This window comes from Pyrgilauda ruficollis, unplaced genomic scaffold (genome assembly GCF_017590135.1).
Source record: "Pyrgilauda ruficollis isolate IOZ18807 unplaced genomic scaffold, ASM1759013v1 scaffold161, whole genome shotgun sequence".
Classification (NCBI taxonomy): domain Eukaryota; kingdom Metazoa; phylum Chordata; class Aves; order Passeriformes; family Passeridae; genus Pyrgilauda; species Pyrgilauda ruficollis.
The window spans coordinates 147,845-163,458 of NW_024514876.1; the positions used below are offsets into that span (position 1 = coordinate 147,845).

A 15,614-nucleotide genomic window follows, 5' to 3' on the forward strand; every position below is an offset into this window, starting at 1 on the left:
ATGAACCTGCTGTACCTCCTCATCCTGCTGGCTGTGTACACACCTGCACATGGCACCTGGGACAACTGCAGGTATGGCCTCAGGCTCTGGGAGGGGGCCATTGTCACACCCCAAACCCCAGGTGGGAGGGGGCAGAAGGAGCCAGCAGGAGCAGCAGCAGCTGCTGGGCAGGGCAGTAATCACAGAATTACAGAAGCACCAGGTTGGAAGAGACCTTCAAGATCATCAAGTCCAACCCATTTCCTGACACCTCAACTAAACCCTGGCACCCAGTGCCACATCCAGGCTTGTTTTAAACACATCCAGGGATGGTGACTCCACCACCTCCCTGGGCAGCCATTCCAGAACTTTATCACTCTAATGACTTTGTGCTTCCAGAGGGACCTGTGGGCAGCGGCCCATGGCTTCTGACTACAACTCCATAGCTGCTGACTACAGAATCATGGCTGGCGCAGGTGCCCTGCCGGGAGCCTGGCCCTGGATTGTCAGCATCCAGGACCCCAGGAAAATAGGCACTGGCCATACGTGTGGAGGGTCCCTCATCAGCCCACAGTGGGTCCTCACAGCAGCCCACTGCTTCCACCAGGCCAGGTAAGGAGGAGCAAGGAATGAGGGTATCCTCACAGTTGCCCAGCCTGCAGCACCACATGCTGCTGCCCTCCTGGTTCCTTGCAGTGTGCCCAGTGCCTTGGCACTGCAGAGCCCATCAGAAGGCTGGGCTCGTGCCACTGCTGCCCAGGAGCCTCCAGCGTGGCATTCCTGGAGCCTAAGGCATGCCAGGGCAGTCACACTCCTCATTGCTCTGCTTTCCTCTCTGCCTTGGGAAGCAGAGGGCAGGGAAGTGCTGAGCTGCCACAGTGATGCTTTTTGGGACTACCTAAAAACAGGCCGGACATACAACAGGCCAGATAAAAGGTGGTTATATTTATTGAAGGGCCTTCAGGTGCATTTTGGGCAGACAAAGCCCCCCCCAGGTGCTACACCCAAAAATGGACCACAGGTCACAGGTTTTCACACCTATAACTTTGGTCCATTTGCGTATTGGAGGTTAATCTTCCAATTATAGTTTCAGTTAATGAAGTAATTTACCCCCAGTTTGCTCCTCCCAACTCACTTTTGTTCACATCTGTTGGGGCCTGAGGCAGTGAGGTGTCCTGGATTCCCAGGCCTGGAGAGGAACTGTTGTGTCTGACCAGAATGGGAAAGCAGCAGCTCACATGGTGTTGCTACATTTCTCTTCTCAGAGAAATGCAAAACACAATTCTTCCCAAGAATATTTCTGGGTTTCACATTCTCTGAACCTCAGAGGAAGAAAAAACAATTCTTATCTCATTTACTGCTCCCATGTTGTTCATAAGTGGAATGAATCATGGAAGATTGTTTGCCTGAAGGGAACTGATAACTGGATTCTGGTGTTTTGATTCACTGACCATATGGATCCAGGTGTGTTTGTCTGTGTCAGGACTGTTGGCAGACAGTCATGAGATGCTGTGCCACTTGAGTGTTTGGCAGATTCATTTTAGATGTAATGTAATATAGATGTAATATAGTATAGAATAACGTAGTATGATAAAACAATTAATTAGCCTTCTGAAAAGATGCAGTTCTCCCGGACGTCAGGCAAAAATATCACCTATAACACTGTGTATGGAGTTTGAAATCATACATCAAAGAGCTGCAGGATTACAAAGAGATGAAAAATACAAATAAAGCATCAGCAGCACACGGCTCTGCTCCCTCTCAGCCCTCTCTCTGCCTCGCAGGAACGTCACCATGTGGCGTGTGCTGATCGGGGCCACCCAGCTGACCCATCTGGGCCCCGAGGCCCAGGTGCGCCACGTCAAGCGGCTGCTGGCCCACCAGGAGTACACGGCTGACTCCCAGCAGAATGACATTGCCCTGCTGGAGCTGGACGAGCCCGTGGAGTGCAGTGACTACGTGCAGCTTGCCTGCGTGCCCAACGCCTCGCTCACGGTGTCAGAGCTGAAAACCTGCTACATTGCTGGCTGGGGTTCTGCCAGTGCAAAAGGTGAGCGCCCAAAAAGGGCCCTGAGGGTGAGCTGGGTGCACTGGAGGAATGGGCTGAGCTTCCTGACAGCAGAGACCAAAGGATGTAAGATGTATGCCTCTGGAGAGATGAGCTTGCTCTGCTCTCCAAAGGCAGAAAGGACACAGCACTTCAACAGCTGCTCCAGAGGCTAAGCCAAGCCCTAAGGTGAAATATGGGTCTCCTCGAGTCAGGTGTCATAAGCTCTTGGAGATCTATTTCACACCCAAGATAGCTCAGCTACCTTAGAAGGCATAAAATCAGCAGGATGGCTTATGTGGTAGTGTTAGAAGCAAAAAGGTTTTAATAAAAGGCAAAATAACAAAGTCTTTACAGAGAAAAACTGATCCAGGTGCAAGAGGCCCTCCTGCTCCTGGTAAAACACTTCACAAAAGCGATTAGTTTCTTTGTTCTCTTCTTTTTCTAGTAAATTGCTCAGGCTGGACTTTTTGGCTTCCATCCAATTAGCTGTCCTTAAGTTTGAGGTGAAGTCCCCCAGGTCCTATGAGATGCCTTTTTGCTTAATTGAGGAGAGAAACTTCTGGGCTTATTTCCTTTTTAAGGGGACAAAGGATAGTTTTGTCACTCCATCAACAAGGGGCACATTCCTCTACTAGGGAACAACTTCACCCCCAGACGGGGGAGTGGAAGTGGCAAGGAGCTGCTGGGTGCTCACTCCTTCCTGTGCTCCCAGCTCAGGGTCTGAGTGATGTCCTGCAGGAAGCCAAGGTCCGTCTCCTGGACATCCGGCTGGTGAACAACAGCCGCTGGTACGCCGGGGCCATCCACACCCACAACCTGTGTGCTGGCTACCCACGGGGTGCCATGGACACCTGCCAGGTAGGAGTGCTGGGAGCCAGCCCCCAGCAGTAAAGGTGCCCTGTCACCATGGGCTTTGCCTGGCAAATCACTTTTCCTCCACTGCTGGAGATTCCTTGCCAAGTGCCCATGCTCCCCAGGCCTGCCCCTCTGCCCAGAAAGCCCATCCAGTATTCCCAGCAGCCCAGAGGTCCAGATTCTGGATCATCCATGCTCTGCTCATCCAGGATCACTGTGCAGATACAAGAGGGGGCCTTCACAGACACCCACCCCGATCCCAGCTAAGGTTCTGGAGAATCCTAGAGTTCTGGAGACTCCAGCACCTGAGCAGAGCCTTTTAGTGCCATGAACACAGCTGGGCAGGGGCTGCAAGAGAAAAGCAAGCCTCTAGTGCTGAGAGCAGCCACCCAACAGCACCCTAATCCTCCCTCCTCTGTTGCAGGGTGACAGTGGAGGGCCTCTGGTGTGCAAAGATAACCGTGCAGGCTACTTCTGGCTTGTTGGAGTGACCAGCTGGGGAAAAGGCTGTGCCAGAACAAAACGGCCAGGAGTCTACACCTCCACTCAGTACTTCTACAACTGGATCCTGATCCAGATGGGCGTGTGCCCAAGTGTAACAGCCACTTCAGCACCAGAGTCAGCCTGCATCTCAACCCCTCTTGAGCTGCCAGAGCCAACACCAACAGAATCAGGCTGCTCTACTCCCACTCCACATCCACAGCCAGTTGAAACAGAGACTCCAACACCAGAGCCAACCTTCAGCTCAATCCCCTTTGAGGAGCTGGAGCCGGAGCCAGAGCCAGAGCCAGAGCCAGAACCAGAGCCAGAGCCAACACCAACACCAACACCAACAAAACCAGGCTGCTCTACACCCACTCCTCAATACCCAACTGCAGCAGCCACGCCAGAGCCAGCCTGGACCTCAAACCCCTCTGAGGAGCCAATGCCAGCAGAACCTCTCTTTCCCACTCCACATCCGTACCAGATACTGGAGCAATTCTTAATGCAGGTGCACCAGATGCTGCAGAGCCTCATGGGAAAAAAGGCAGGAGGAGCAGGATGAACAGGATCCAGCGCAGGCTGCAGTGGACCATGCCCCCTTCGTACTGGGGCAGTGCCTGCTCATCCAAAGGCAGCCCCAGGGTCAAAGGTGTCCTCTGTCCTGCCCATCTTCCTCCTCTGCATGCACACAAATGCTAAAATTGATTTAGTTGTGGAAATAAAGTTGCCTATTGCCACTGTTAGCACGTGTTTGCAGTCCAGGCCAGTCTCCTGTGCAAAGCAAGGAGTCCCAAGCCAGGCACCAGCAAAAGCAAGCTGTGATGGGAGAAGGGAACACAGGTCACAGGGAGCTACAGCTCTTGAGGACAGCAGTTGGGAACACTCTTTTCTGCTGCCCATCAAGGGGATCCCTGGGTGTGGGACTTGAAACTGGGCTCTCTCGTGTCTCAGGAGATGTGGCATTCACATTCTCTGAAAAAATCCCTTCACCCAGGATTTTTCTCCTGCGAAGCTGAGAAGCCTCAGAGAAAAAGAAAAAAATTCTTACCTCATTTGCTTCTCTTATATTTTGCTCCTTTGGAATGTGTTTGGAGATTGTTTACCCACGGGTGATTGTTTCATTGGATTCTGGTGTGAGTTGTTTTGTCTCTTTGGCCAATTGGGGCCAGGCTGTGTCAGGACTGGAGAGAGTCACAAGTTTTCATTATTATCTTTTTAGCATTCTGTAAGTATCCTTTCTGTATTCTTTAGTATAGTATTCTTTAATATATGATAGTATAATAAAGTAATAAATTAGCCTTCTGAGAACATGGAGTCAGATTCATCATTCCTGCCTTCATCAGGATATTCCCAGCAAATACAATAAGGAGAAGCTGTTCTAGAAACACTCAAGGCTGAAGATTGGCCAGGCACAGGCTGAGGACGAGTTCACAGCCAGGAGTGAGGATTTCTGAGCAGGGGCAGACAGAAGAGCATTGTGCCACCCCCCATTGTGATACATGAACTGTGCACAGCTCCCCTGCAGACCACGCTGGCACTCAGACTGACTCCCCATCTGTCAAACACACAAGGAATATTCTGGCAAGGTCCTCATGTTCCCCTACACTGAACATCTTTACCACTCTTTCTCTAACCTAACCCTAATCCTTTTATTTCTTAGTGCTGCTTTTTATCATCAGGTGTCAGCAGTGGGTGTGTAGTGTCAGTGTGCCCGTGTGGTTTTCTGTTTGGTTTGGGGTTTTGTGGGGGATTTTTATTGCTTTGGGCTTTTTTGTTGCAATACTGCTTTTTGTCATTCAGTGGTAGTAGGGAGAGGGTTGTAATGAGCATTACACTGTAAAAAGCACCTGCCTAGAATGTGTTAATTCAACATTTTAGGTTATGTTTATTTATTCTGTATACATCTATACTCACCCATTCTCCTTTTGTGAAGCGTTCTGGGGTCCAATTAGTTTTTCTTTAAGTTAATATTATTTGTCAGTGTGCATAGAAATGAGGAGGTTTAATTTTTTAAGTGGCAGTGTAAAAAAATCCTGGCCCCTAAGTTGGATAACTCATTGATAATTTGCATTGTTGCTCATTAACAATTTATTAATACTATTACTCTGCCCCACAGCAGAGGGGGAGTGTGCCCAAGGATGGGGCCTCATCTCCTGGAGCTGCTCTGCTGCCAACACACACATGCACATTCAAGTAAAGAACACTTGAGACCTGAGGTGGATGTAATTTTATTTTACACTAATTTTGGCAGTTCTGGAGAGTACGGAGTGTCATCATCATTTAAGACTTCATGCTGTCATCTAAGTACTCCATACAAATACAGCTGAAAAATGAAAATACAGATTTTAACACATATATATTGTTGAAATTCATGTTGAGAACAGATAAACAACAACAAGCAGCACATCTTATCCCTGCATAAAATAGCATTTTCCTCTTTCCCACTGACCAAAAGCAAGAAATAGTGAGTTCTGCAAGCCAAGCTATTCCTAGCTTGCATACATCATTTTACCATCAAGGAACGCTTTGCCAAACAATATGGCCACTACCACCCCTTTCAAATTTGACTGAATTTTGTTCATGTAATAAGAGCAGAATTTGATCCTTCTACTGGAGAGTGCTCTGGTGATGAACACCCTGTATGCTGAGCTACTGAACACTGTTCACAAAACAGCAGGGTGTGTTTATAATTATTACCAACCAGGAAAGAAAAATCCCCTCTCACAGACAGAGGTGGATTGAGCTGAATAGCAATAAATATCAAATCTACAAAATTACTGAGAATCATATATAAATGGAGAAGGCAAATATAACAAAATGAAAATTAGCAACACCAAAGACTACCATTCATTAGTAAAACTCTGAGATGTGTAATGACAGAGCATTATTTAGCACTTAGCTTTCATTTACTTACAATGTCACCAAACTGAAATGTTATTTAGTTGCAGTATAAAACATGCCAAGAAGCTGAGCTACTGATCTCAAGTTTGCTTCACAGTGAGTGGTGATATGGCCGTTAAAATTCAGCATGTGATCCACCAAATCAAATGCTGAGGTCTAATTTTGGACAGGATAAAGATCCTCATGTTTAGGAGAGCTCATGTGGGCCAAATGACCCAAATGTTATTGCACACTGCTTCCTCTACCTGACTGACCATGGATGAGACACTGGGAGCACAGAGGGAGCGTGCCACAGTCACTGGGAGAGAAGGATGGACCAGGAAAGTCTCTTTCCAAAGTGACAACTGGACTAGGACTGAGCAGTGTCACATATTCCTCTTGTGTTCTGCTCCCATCAGGAGCAGTCCAGGACCTGAGCTGCACAAAACCACGTTCCAGCTGCTGTTTCACCCTTCTTGCTTCCATCTCTGTGACTGAGGATGTGATCCTTGCTTTGTGAAAAAGCATCTGCATACAGAGAAGACTGGGTAGATTTGCAATGAGCATGCTGATAAGCATCATCAGGGCAGGAATCTCTTTGGCATGACAGGGTAACCATACTGCCCCTCAAAGTCCTGTTATGGTACCTAGATTGGATCTGTACAGAACAATTATACCAAAAGGATCATTCTTCCTGAAAGCAGCAAAGCCAACTTGTGACTTTACTGTCAAACAACTCCTCCAGGGCAGCAGTCTCAAATGCAGTTTCTCAGCAACAACTTCTGTTTCTCCAGCTCTTAGAAGAAGCGATCAGAGTTCATTTTTTAAAGTTTGGCAGGAAAATTGTCTTCCAATTTCACCTCTAGAGCACCCACACCTGGAAAATCCTTCTGTAACTCCAGCTCACTGGTAGACTGAGTCAGAGCCTTGGCATTTATTTTTAAGGCTTTCAGCTGCATCCTCTTATCACTGTCTTCACCATCAGAGATGGGACTTATTTCTTGAATTTTCAAGAGATCTCCAGTACTGAAAGTCTTCTCTGTGTTACTGGAACTCATTCTCAGGGCTCTTGGAGGAAGGCCTTCCTTCCTCGAGCTGATCTTCTGAAGTTTAGCAGGGAGCTTGTTCTTCTCTCCTGGAACATCAGCACAGTCAAGAGGACAAACCTGTTCTCTTCTGCTTTTCTTATCCAAAGGACTGTTCAAGAGAGATGACTGGGACAGGTTTTCTTCTTGCTCTTTAACACTGTAAGGAGGAGTGGGGACTTCAAAGGTGGCGTGGAACTGAGAATAATCGACACGGAAAAAGCCATCTTCCAGAGACATGACTGGGAGGAACCTGTGACCCCACAGGACTTCATCTTCTGTGTATGAGGTCCTGGCTTGGCACGTCATTCCTGTGCAAATGGACAAGAGCATTCCAATGTCAGCAAGCAGACTGGCACATGGAACCAGAAATACATGAGGCTGACAGAGAAAAATGAACTTCAGCCAGCAAACCAACGATTTTAGAGGTTATAAAATGGGGCAATTGTTCCTAGACAATCTTCTGATTGTCCAGTCAATGGAGTGCCTCTAATTAACTGACTAAATTTTCATGCAGATTTGCAACCAAGCCATGGTAAAATGTAAAATTAAAACAGTATTAGCTTATGTGCTGGTTTCAGCTGGGACAGAATTAATTTTCTTCACCGTGTCTAGTATTAGAAGCAATTAGGTAATCCCAAAGTTTCCCTTTTCCAGGCTGAACAATCCCTATTCAGACTTGAGAGAATAAGTAACACTGTTTCTTGGAAGAAGGAACTATTGCTTGCCAGAGGCTTACAGTGTGGGAAATGAATTTATAGAAAATTCTCAAAACAAGTTTCAAAAAGTGGCCTTACAGAAAAGACTAGATACTTTACAGAAATAGAGCTATGAAAGATGCATTGTAGTAAGACCCACAAGGGGCAATTTTAGAAGATTGGGTTTAAGGCATTTACAGCGTGGTGTAGCTAAAGTTGATAGGCCAAGAAATGCTTATAATGTATTGTAATTAGGAAAGAGTTGGCTCCTGATTGTGATGGTGTGAATTGTAACATCTGTATTGTCTCATCCTCAGAAATTTCATGTACCACACACTACATGCCTTGTAGTGGGTGTTCACATGAATATCCTGTGGCAAAAATTCCCATTAATGAGACCAAAATCTGCAAGCTGGGCACATTTTATTCTGTTGTTTGAATTCACATTCTATTATTTTTGTATGTTACTAACATTTGTTTGGCACTGTGATGTACTAACTCAAAGGTAAACACCACAGTAATTGTACAGTGCATCTGGTAGTGGCATTTTCACAAAACCACCTGAATTCATACTGATGATGCTCTCATCCCTTGCATGTACAACCTACTGCACACTGACCTTAACAAACTGACCTTATTATTAAACAAGTGCCTCATTCTTCTTCCCATCATTTCATGGGTCCAATAAAAATACTGATATTGCAGTTTCTCTCTACTCCATAGGGTTCCCTCCAAATTTTCCTGGTATTTAAAGTCTATCTAAAAATTACATCACTTGGCCAGGCAGCTCCTCATGTGATTGCTTTGAAGGTCTCTGGTGGAAATTGCCCACCAAAATTAGAAGCTTTGCACAGCTGATAAATAAATCCTATTAAAAATCTCTTCTGCTTATTGTTTGATTAAAAAGCACTTAACTCTTCAAGAAGATGAGTGCTGATTATAAATAAATAAATATTATTATAAGTTGTGCTATCATAAATGAATAAATAGATAGCATGAATTGTGTTGCATTTCGGAAACATTGTTCACTGAGAGCAAGCCAAAGGCAGCAGTGTTCCATCAACTCAGATCTGACTAGTGTTCTTTTAGAGAAAGTTTCTGTCTTTAAAGAAAATCCCCAAGCAAATAATCTGTCTTTATACTGTCTCCCCTCTTCACAAGGACCTTAAAAATGCTGATTTTATAACTGCCTGGTATTTACTGGAGATTACACAACCAGCTAGGCAGCAGCTGGAGCTCAGCTCCTTATTAAATACAATCCATGATTTCATCTACGTGCTACCTGCTGTTTTGCTGCTGAGGAAGAAATATTCTTCCTGTCTAAGTAACCAAGTTCTCCCCTGCACAAGAGGACAAGATTCAATTTCTCCTTTGCTGATGAAGACAGAGAAAATATCAGCTGATTGTGTGTGAGAGCATTTTCACAAATTATTTATGATCTGAAAGGTAAAAGTGCTGTGAGATAAAAGCAATCAGCACTTACACAGCAGTCATGACAGTCTGTTATATGCAAAGGTGGAATCAGCCTACTGCAAAAACATCTTTTCACTTTTCCTGCAGAGCTAAGCTGCAGACCAACACTGCTTTTGCTGCCTGGCTGCTGTTCTTGCAATGGTTCACAAACTCATTGCCCAGGTATGATCTTTGCTCCAAGGTAACAAACCTGTGTGAGCCAACATCTAAACCTGAAATTGTCCCAAAGCTTCATCAAATGCATCTGCCTAGACAGAAATATGCAATTTTGCACAAGCTGTTGCCTGACTCAAGAACTGTTTGATCTACACACCATTTCTCTCTGTGGAAGAGTCTTCAATCAAATCCATTCAATAGTAAACAAATGCAGGCAGGATGATTAGAGGTAACAGATCTGGGAGAAAACAGAAGGTTTTGTTTGAGGTATTCAGGATCTTACATGCAGGATTGATTTATGCAGGGCATGGAGGATTTTTAAACTTGTTTGTTGAATAAAAATAGGTTAACCTGAATGAAGAGAGCTTAATAGCCCCAACAGGTTCAGCCTCCTAGCCAGTGACCTTTGTTTTACATCTACAGCTTTACTCAAAGGATCACAAAACAAGAAGACAGAGGGCTCTAAAATGTCAGGAATAAGTCTGGAAGGAACACTTGTGACTCTTTATTTTGACCATCCACATAACACAAAGGCAAGTAAATTCTGCAGATTAATACATGTTGAACAAGGGAACAATTAATCAGAAATGGCCTAGCTTGCAATTTAAATGTAGTCAGAGATGGATAATCTAAAGGTCTCAAAAAATTCCTCTAAAGGTTAATTTCTTTACAGCTAAGTAAAAAAAAAAAAATTACAAAAGAAGATAAGACTCCTGTGTCTAACTTTCTGCCACTGGATCTTTGTTTCAGTTTTTATTACAAGGCAGACTTCCACTGCATCACCACTTAGTCTGTTTTAGTGTCTGATCAAATACACCATGCTCTTCAAATATTCACTCCTACCCTTTATTCATTCTCTTTGCTTTTCTAAACCCTGTTTATGCATAAACATGCATAGCTCCCTTTAACTGGACACGCTGCAGTTTTATTATTAACCCTCTGTCAGGTCACTCATTAGAGAACACGCATAATTATGTTTTGATATCCAGGTGGACTAATTAAGTACTGGGGCAGAAAAAGTGGGGCTCAAAAGATGCAGCACATTGTAGATAAACATATAAATCTAGAAAATGCTGAACTGATAGATGCTCATTGCTCCACCCGCACACTCAGACTACCAGCTTGCAAGAAGTGTTATTATATTTTATATTTCTGGAATAATATGATCTTGTTGCTGTGATACCATTGTTGAAGATTTGTGTGGAGTTTTTCAGTTGTGACACTACACCAAAAGCTCCACTGGAGATAATTCCCAGGATCACTGCTACTTTTTATTTCTGTCTAGTTGTAAATGTGACCTGTGTGAGCTGGGCTTGTTCAGACCAGAGAAGAGAAGGCATGGAGGGGGATCTAACAAACATTCCAAAACCTGAGAGGAACATGACCAAGAAAACAGAGCCAGGCTTTTCACAGAGGTGCCTGGCACGAACGGAGACAACAAGAGAGACAACAGGTATAAGCTGAAACAAGGGAAGTTTGAATTGGATTGGATTGAAGAAAAACATTTTCATCGTGAGGACAGTTAAGCTGTGGAAAAGCTTGCCCAGCAAGACTGTGCAGGTTTTTTTATCTTAGAGGCTTCCAAAACTATATTGGAAAAAGCTCAGAGTAACCTGGTCTGATCTCCCAGCTCACCATACTTTCAGCAGGTTTGACCACAAACTTCCTGAAGTTCCTTCCAATCTGAATAATGCTGTAATATTAAAAAACTTTTTTTTTTGCACTTTCTGTCCTACTTACCAGCTTATTGAAATCACAATATAATGGGTCTTCTTACTTATTTCCAATGCCTGTCACCTGCCACCTGCAAACTTTCTGATACAGTTTTGTTTGCTTTCAGCTTATCCAAAGCTGTTAGTAAGTACAGCCTAAAGAGCAGGTGCCTGCTGGTTCTAACCCAAAGCTCACTGCCCTATCATCCTTCACAACTGTCTTTTTAAAACTATTGTTAGCACATGCTGCAAACAGGCTACAATGGTTTTACATTCCTCAACTTTCTGAACCAAATGGTCCTATACTAGCTGAAACACCGCATAGACATCTTGACACACCAACACCAGCATGTTTATCAATGACATATGTAGTCAGATCAAGAGAAGGTACAAATATGTACTGTGATTAAGTTTTATAAAATCAATACTCATTGCCATGCTGGTGGCTGCTGCCTTAGGCACACTGGAAAGGTCCAGGAATCAAGGCAGAAAAATACAGTTCATTGTGACATTAAAAAGTCCAGGACCACAAACTGCACATTTTCAGCAGCTAGTTCCAAATAGCTTTTTTTTTCTGTTTCTTGCCCCAGGATTTTGCTTTTCCCAGCTTCTGTAGCACTCAATGTAAACTAGAAAGACATGGATTTTTGGAAAAATTTTTGCTGAAACACACACAATTAGTCTTGTAACTGTTTTCCAAGCTCTCCACAACTCAGTTTAAATAGAGCCTCAGACTTCTGCATGGTATCACTTTGCCATGCAGAGCCCCTGGACCCAAAGAAAAGCCAGCCCAGTGTGGCAGCACCATTGTGGTCTGCTAAATGGATCAGTGCATGCATCACACTGTCAGGAAATGCTGCTCAAACTTAGGTCAGTGTACAAAGGTAAATCAGGTAAATCCTCAGAACTCCACTGGTCTCAGCAAAACACCACATTCACTGCTGAATATATCTCCTAGCTCAAGTACAAAAATGTGATGTGGTTCTTCACATTCCTTCAGTGTGACACCAGTAGAAAAGAAAATTCTGGCTACCTGATCAGGTGCAGAAGTGTAGCAAGATCAGCTGTTGGCAGCACTGCAGGGAAGTAGAGAGGGCAGAGCTCAAACCACAAACAGGATTTGCTGAAGACAGCAAGAAAATTCTGGCACATTCACCCTAATTTACAGGACACACAAAGCTCCCTGAAAGCAGCTGATGAAATTCAAGGGTGATCTGAACAGCCACCAGTGGCTCCCAGAATGTGTGTCCAGTTCAGTGACAGGGATTTACAGAAAGACAAGGGAATTAATACCACTCCTTGCAATGAGGACTGAGGGGGCAGCTACTGCACATTCCATTTTAAATCATCTTCTGTTCATAGCTGGTGTTTGTCAAAGGTTACAAAGCAGCTTGAAGACAACATGATGATCGTGCAAAAAAAAAAAAAAATCAAGAATATGCTCACTGATTCATTGTCTGGCCTACAAAACAGCTATCCTAAGACACCATGGTCATGCAGGTCCATCAAATGTCCTTCAGTTTTCTGGCCCAGTCACCTGCATACCAGCATTGTGTTACAATGGAATTGTCAGCAGAAAGGATATCTGGCTGTATATTTGGTGTCCTATTTCAAAAGAAAATGAGTTGCCCTCTCTGTAAAAACACAATGTGACCCCACTTTTATTCCACTTGACTTGCATTCCATTTTGAATGATAGAATTAAATACTTTAGAGGAGCTTTCTGGAGGATAAAGCAACAAAAAACATGGTTCAGCTGGCTTTCCAATTCCTACAAAAATTGCTCCAGTGTAACTCCTCACAGCTTGTTCCCATATATCTATATCCATATATCTATATATATATATATACACAGAACTTCTTTTTAAGTCTTAGCAGATCCTCCATTTTAAGTGGTATTATGTAGCAAGAAAAATTAACAGCTCAGTCTAGCATTCAGCACAGAACAGAAGGGAAACAGCCTTTCATATTTACCACTGCCCCAACACCTACTGCTTCATGCTTATCCATGCAGATTATTAAAAAGGTCAGAGAGAATTACCAGACAGAGTACAGAACATTTGTAACACTCAAATATGATATCCTGAAATTAATCTCATCACTGGGATCCAGCTTCTGACAGCTTAGGAGCTTCAGACAGAGCTCCTCACCAAGCACGCTCCCCTGACAAGTCATAGCTGCTGTGAGATGCTACATTGCTCAGAATTTCAGTGTTTTAATTCCATTCTACTCCAGCCCAATTTATCTTCTAGACCTTTGTGACCACCAAACTCTTTTGGGTTTGTTGTTTTTTTGGGGGTTTTTTTGGTTTTTTTTTTTTCTCCTCACCAAGCATGCTCCCCTGACAAGTCATAGCTGCTGTGAGATGCTACATTGCTCAGAATTTCAGTGTTTTAATTCCATTCTACTCCAGCCCAATTTATCTTCTGAACCTTTGTGACCGCCGAACTCTTTTGGGTTTGTTGTTTTTTTTGGGGTTTTTTTGGTTTTTTTTTTGTGGGTTTTTGTTTGTTTGTTTATTTTGGGGTGGGGTTTTCAGGGTTTGGTTTTTTGTTTTTTTGTTTGTTTTTTTTGGGGTGGGGTTTTCGGGGTTTGGTTTTTTGTTTCTTTGTTTGTTTTTTGTGTGGTTTGTTTGGTTTGTTTTTTGTGTTATGAACACCTTTGAATTCCAGTTTTCTTGCATTCTGAATTCTACTGGCCATTGTCAGTGATCAGTAAACGGATACTGGTGACAATCAAAGGAGCTTTCCATACAATCCCTCTGAAATGCTGTGAGGTCACTAGCTGGAACATAGCTGGGATAAGGGACTGCAAGTTAAAGCTCACCAAGTTTCCAAAAGAGGAAGAGGAGGTCAAGGCTGATCTTTATCTTCGTTTAAAACCACCACAAATCAATTATTCCCAGCCATCATCTGCTAAGCAGCATTCCTCAGTACCCCTCCTTGGAGCTGTCCTGCATCCTGACACATCCATCCATCCATCCTGCCCAGCCTGGGTTTCTGCCAGCCTCACAATCCACTGAAGTGCCCTGGGAGCTCTCTGATGAGACACTTTTCCCCTACACCTGCATGGCTGCTGCTGCGAAAGCTACACCAAAATCTTCCAGAGTCCTTCCCACCGCCCCAGCCACATCCTCTCCCCAAGGGGCAGCACGGGGCAGGGCAGAGCTGCCAGCAGGCACCAGCGGCAGCGGCTACACAGGAGAAGCCCGGCGCTCCTGCCCTCTGTGCCCAGCCCCGCAGCTGGCCCGTGTCACCCAGGTGCCCTGTGCCACGCAGTGCCGCGGCAGGACCCACCTTGATCAGCTTGCAGCGGATCTGGGCAGACACCATGTGGCTGTTGCGGAGGTTGCCCACACGAAACATGAGGCAGAGCTTGGCATCGCGCTGCGAGATGACGGCGGCACGGCTGAACATGAGCGTCTCAGCTCGCTTCTTGGGCTGCGACATCTTGATGAACATGCAGCCGATGAGGAACGCATCCACGACGGAGCCCAGCAGCGACTGGAAGAGGAACAGCACGATGCCCTCGGGGCAGCGCTCCGTGATGTAGCGGTGCCCGTAGCCGATGGTGGCCTCGGTCTCCACGAAGAAGAGGAAGGCGGAGGGGAAGTTGTACACGTTGGCCACACACGGGCTGTACGTGTCACCGTGCGCCTGCTGCAGGTCCCCGCGCAGGTAGGCGATGCCCCACCACAACGAAGCCATCACCAGCCAGGCCACCGTGTAGGTCAGCAGGAAGATGAGCAGGTTCCAGCGCCACTTGAGGTCCACCAGCGTGGTGAAGAGGTCGGACAGGTAGCGGCTGGTCTCGCCGCCCAGGTTGCCGTGCTGCACGTTGCAGCGCCCGTTCTTGTCCACGAAGCGCTGCCGCTCCCTGCGAGCGCTGCAGCGAGCGAGGCCCACGGCCTGGTACTCGTCCCCAAACTTCCTGCGCACGGCTGCCATGCCGCCGGCTGCCCAGGGGCTCCGCGGGCACGCCGGGGATGAAGCGGGGCGGGAGGCTGAGCGCACCGCGCTGCCTGCGCGCAGCAGCCGCCAGCCCCCGGGGCTCGGGGAGCTCCGGGATGGCCGCGGAGCCGGAGCCGGAGAGGAGGCGGCGCTGCCAGCGCTGCCCGATCGCCAGCGGGGCACGGGAAGGGCCGGAGTAGCCGCGGCCGGAGAGAGCAGACGGCAGCAAGACCGCGCAGCCGGCGGGGAGAGCCGAGCCGGGCTGGGCTGGGCTGGGCTGGGGCGGGGAGGGCT

The 15,614-nt window shown here is 46.0% G+C and overlaps 2 protein-coding genes across 2 annotated transcripts; one reads left to right on the forward strand and one right to left on the reverse strand.

Annotated features, from left to right (window-relative positions):
- LOC121351071 (acrosin-like) lies at positions 1–5,173 on the forward strand. The gene is made up of 6 exons (XM_041462931.1): positions 1–71; positions 379–591; positions 1,764–2,029; positions 2,742–2,887; positions 3,309–3,479; positions 5,168–5,173. Exons 1-6 carry the CDS (start codon positions 1–3, stop codon positions 5,171–5,173), a joined length of 873 nt encoding a protein of 290 aa, XP_041318865.1.
- A 430-nt stretch (positions 5,174–5,603) lies between these two features.
- On the reverse strand, positions 5,604–15,577 carry LOC121351072 (G protein-activated inward rectifier potassium channel 1-like). Its single transcript, XM_041462932.1, has 2 exons — positions 14,627–15,577; positions 5,604–7,643 (listed from the first exon to the last, which is right to left on the reverse strand). The coding sequence occupies exons 1-2, from the start codon at positions 15,315–15,317 to the stop codon at positions 7,072–7,074; spliced, it is 1,263 nt and encodes a 420-aa protein (XP_041318866.1). The 5' UTR covers positions 15,318–15,577; the 3' UTR covers positions 5,604–7,071.
- Positions 15,578–15,614: the final 37 nt, after the last annotated feature.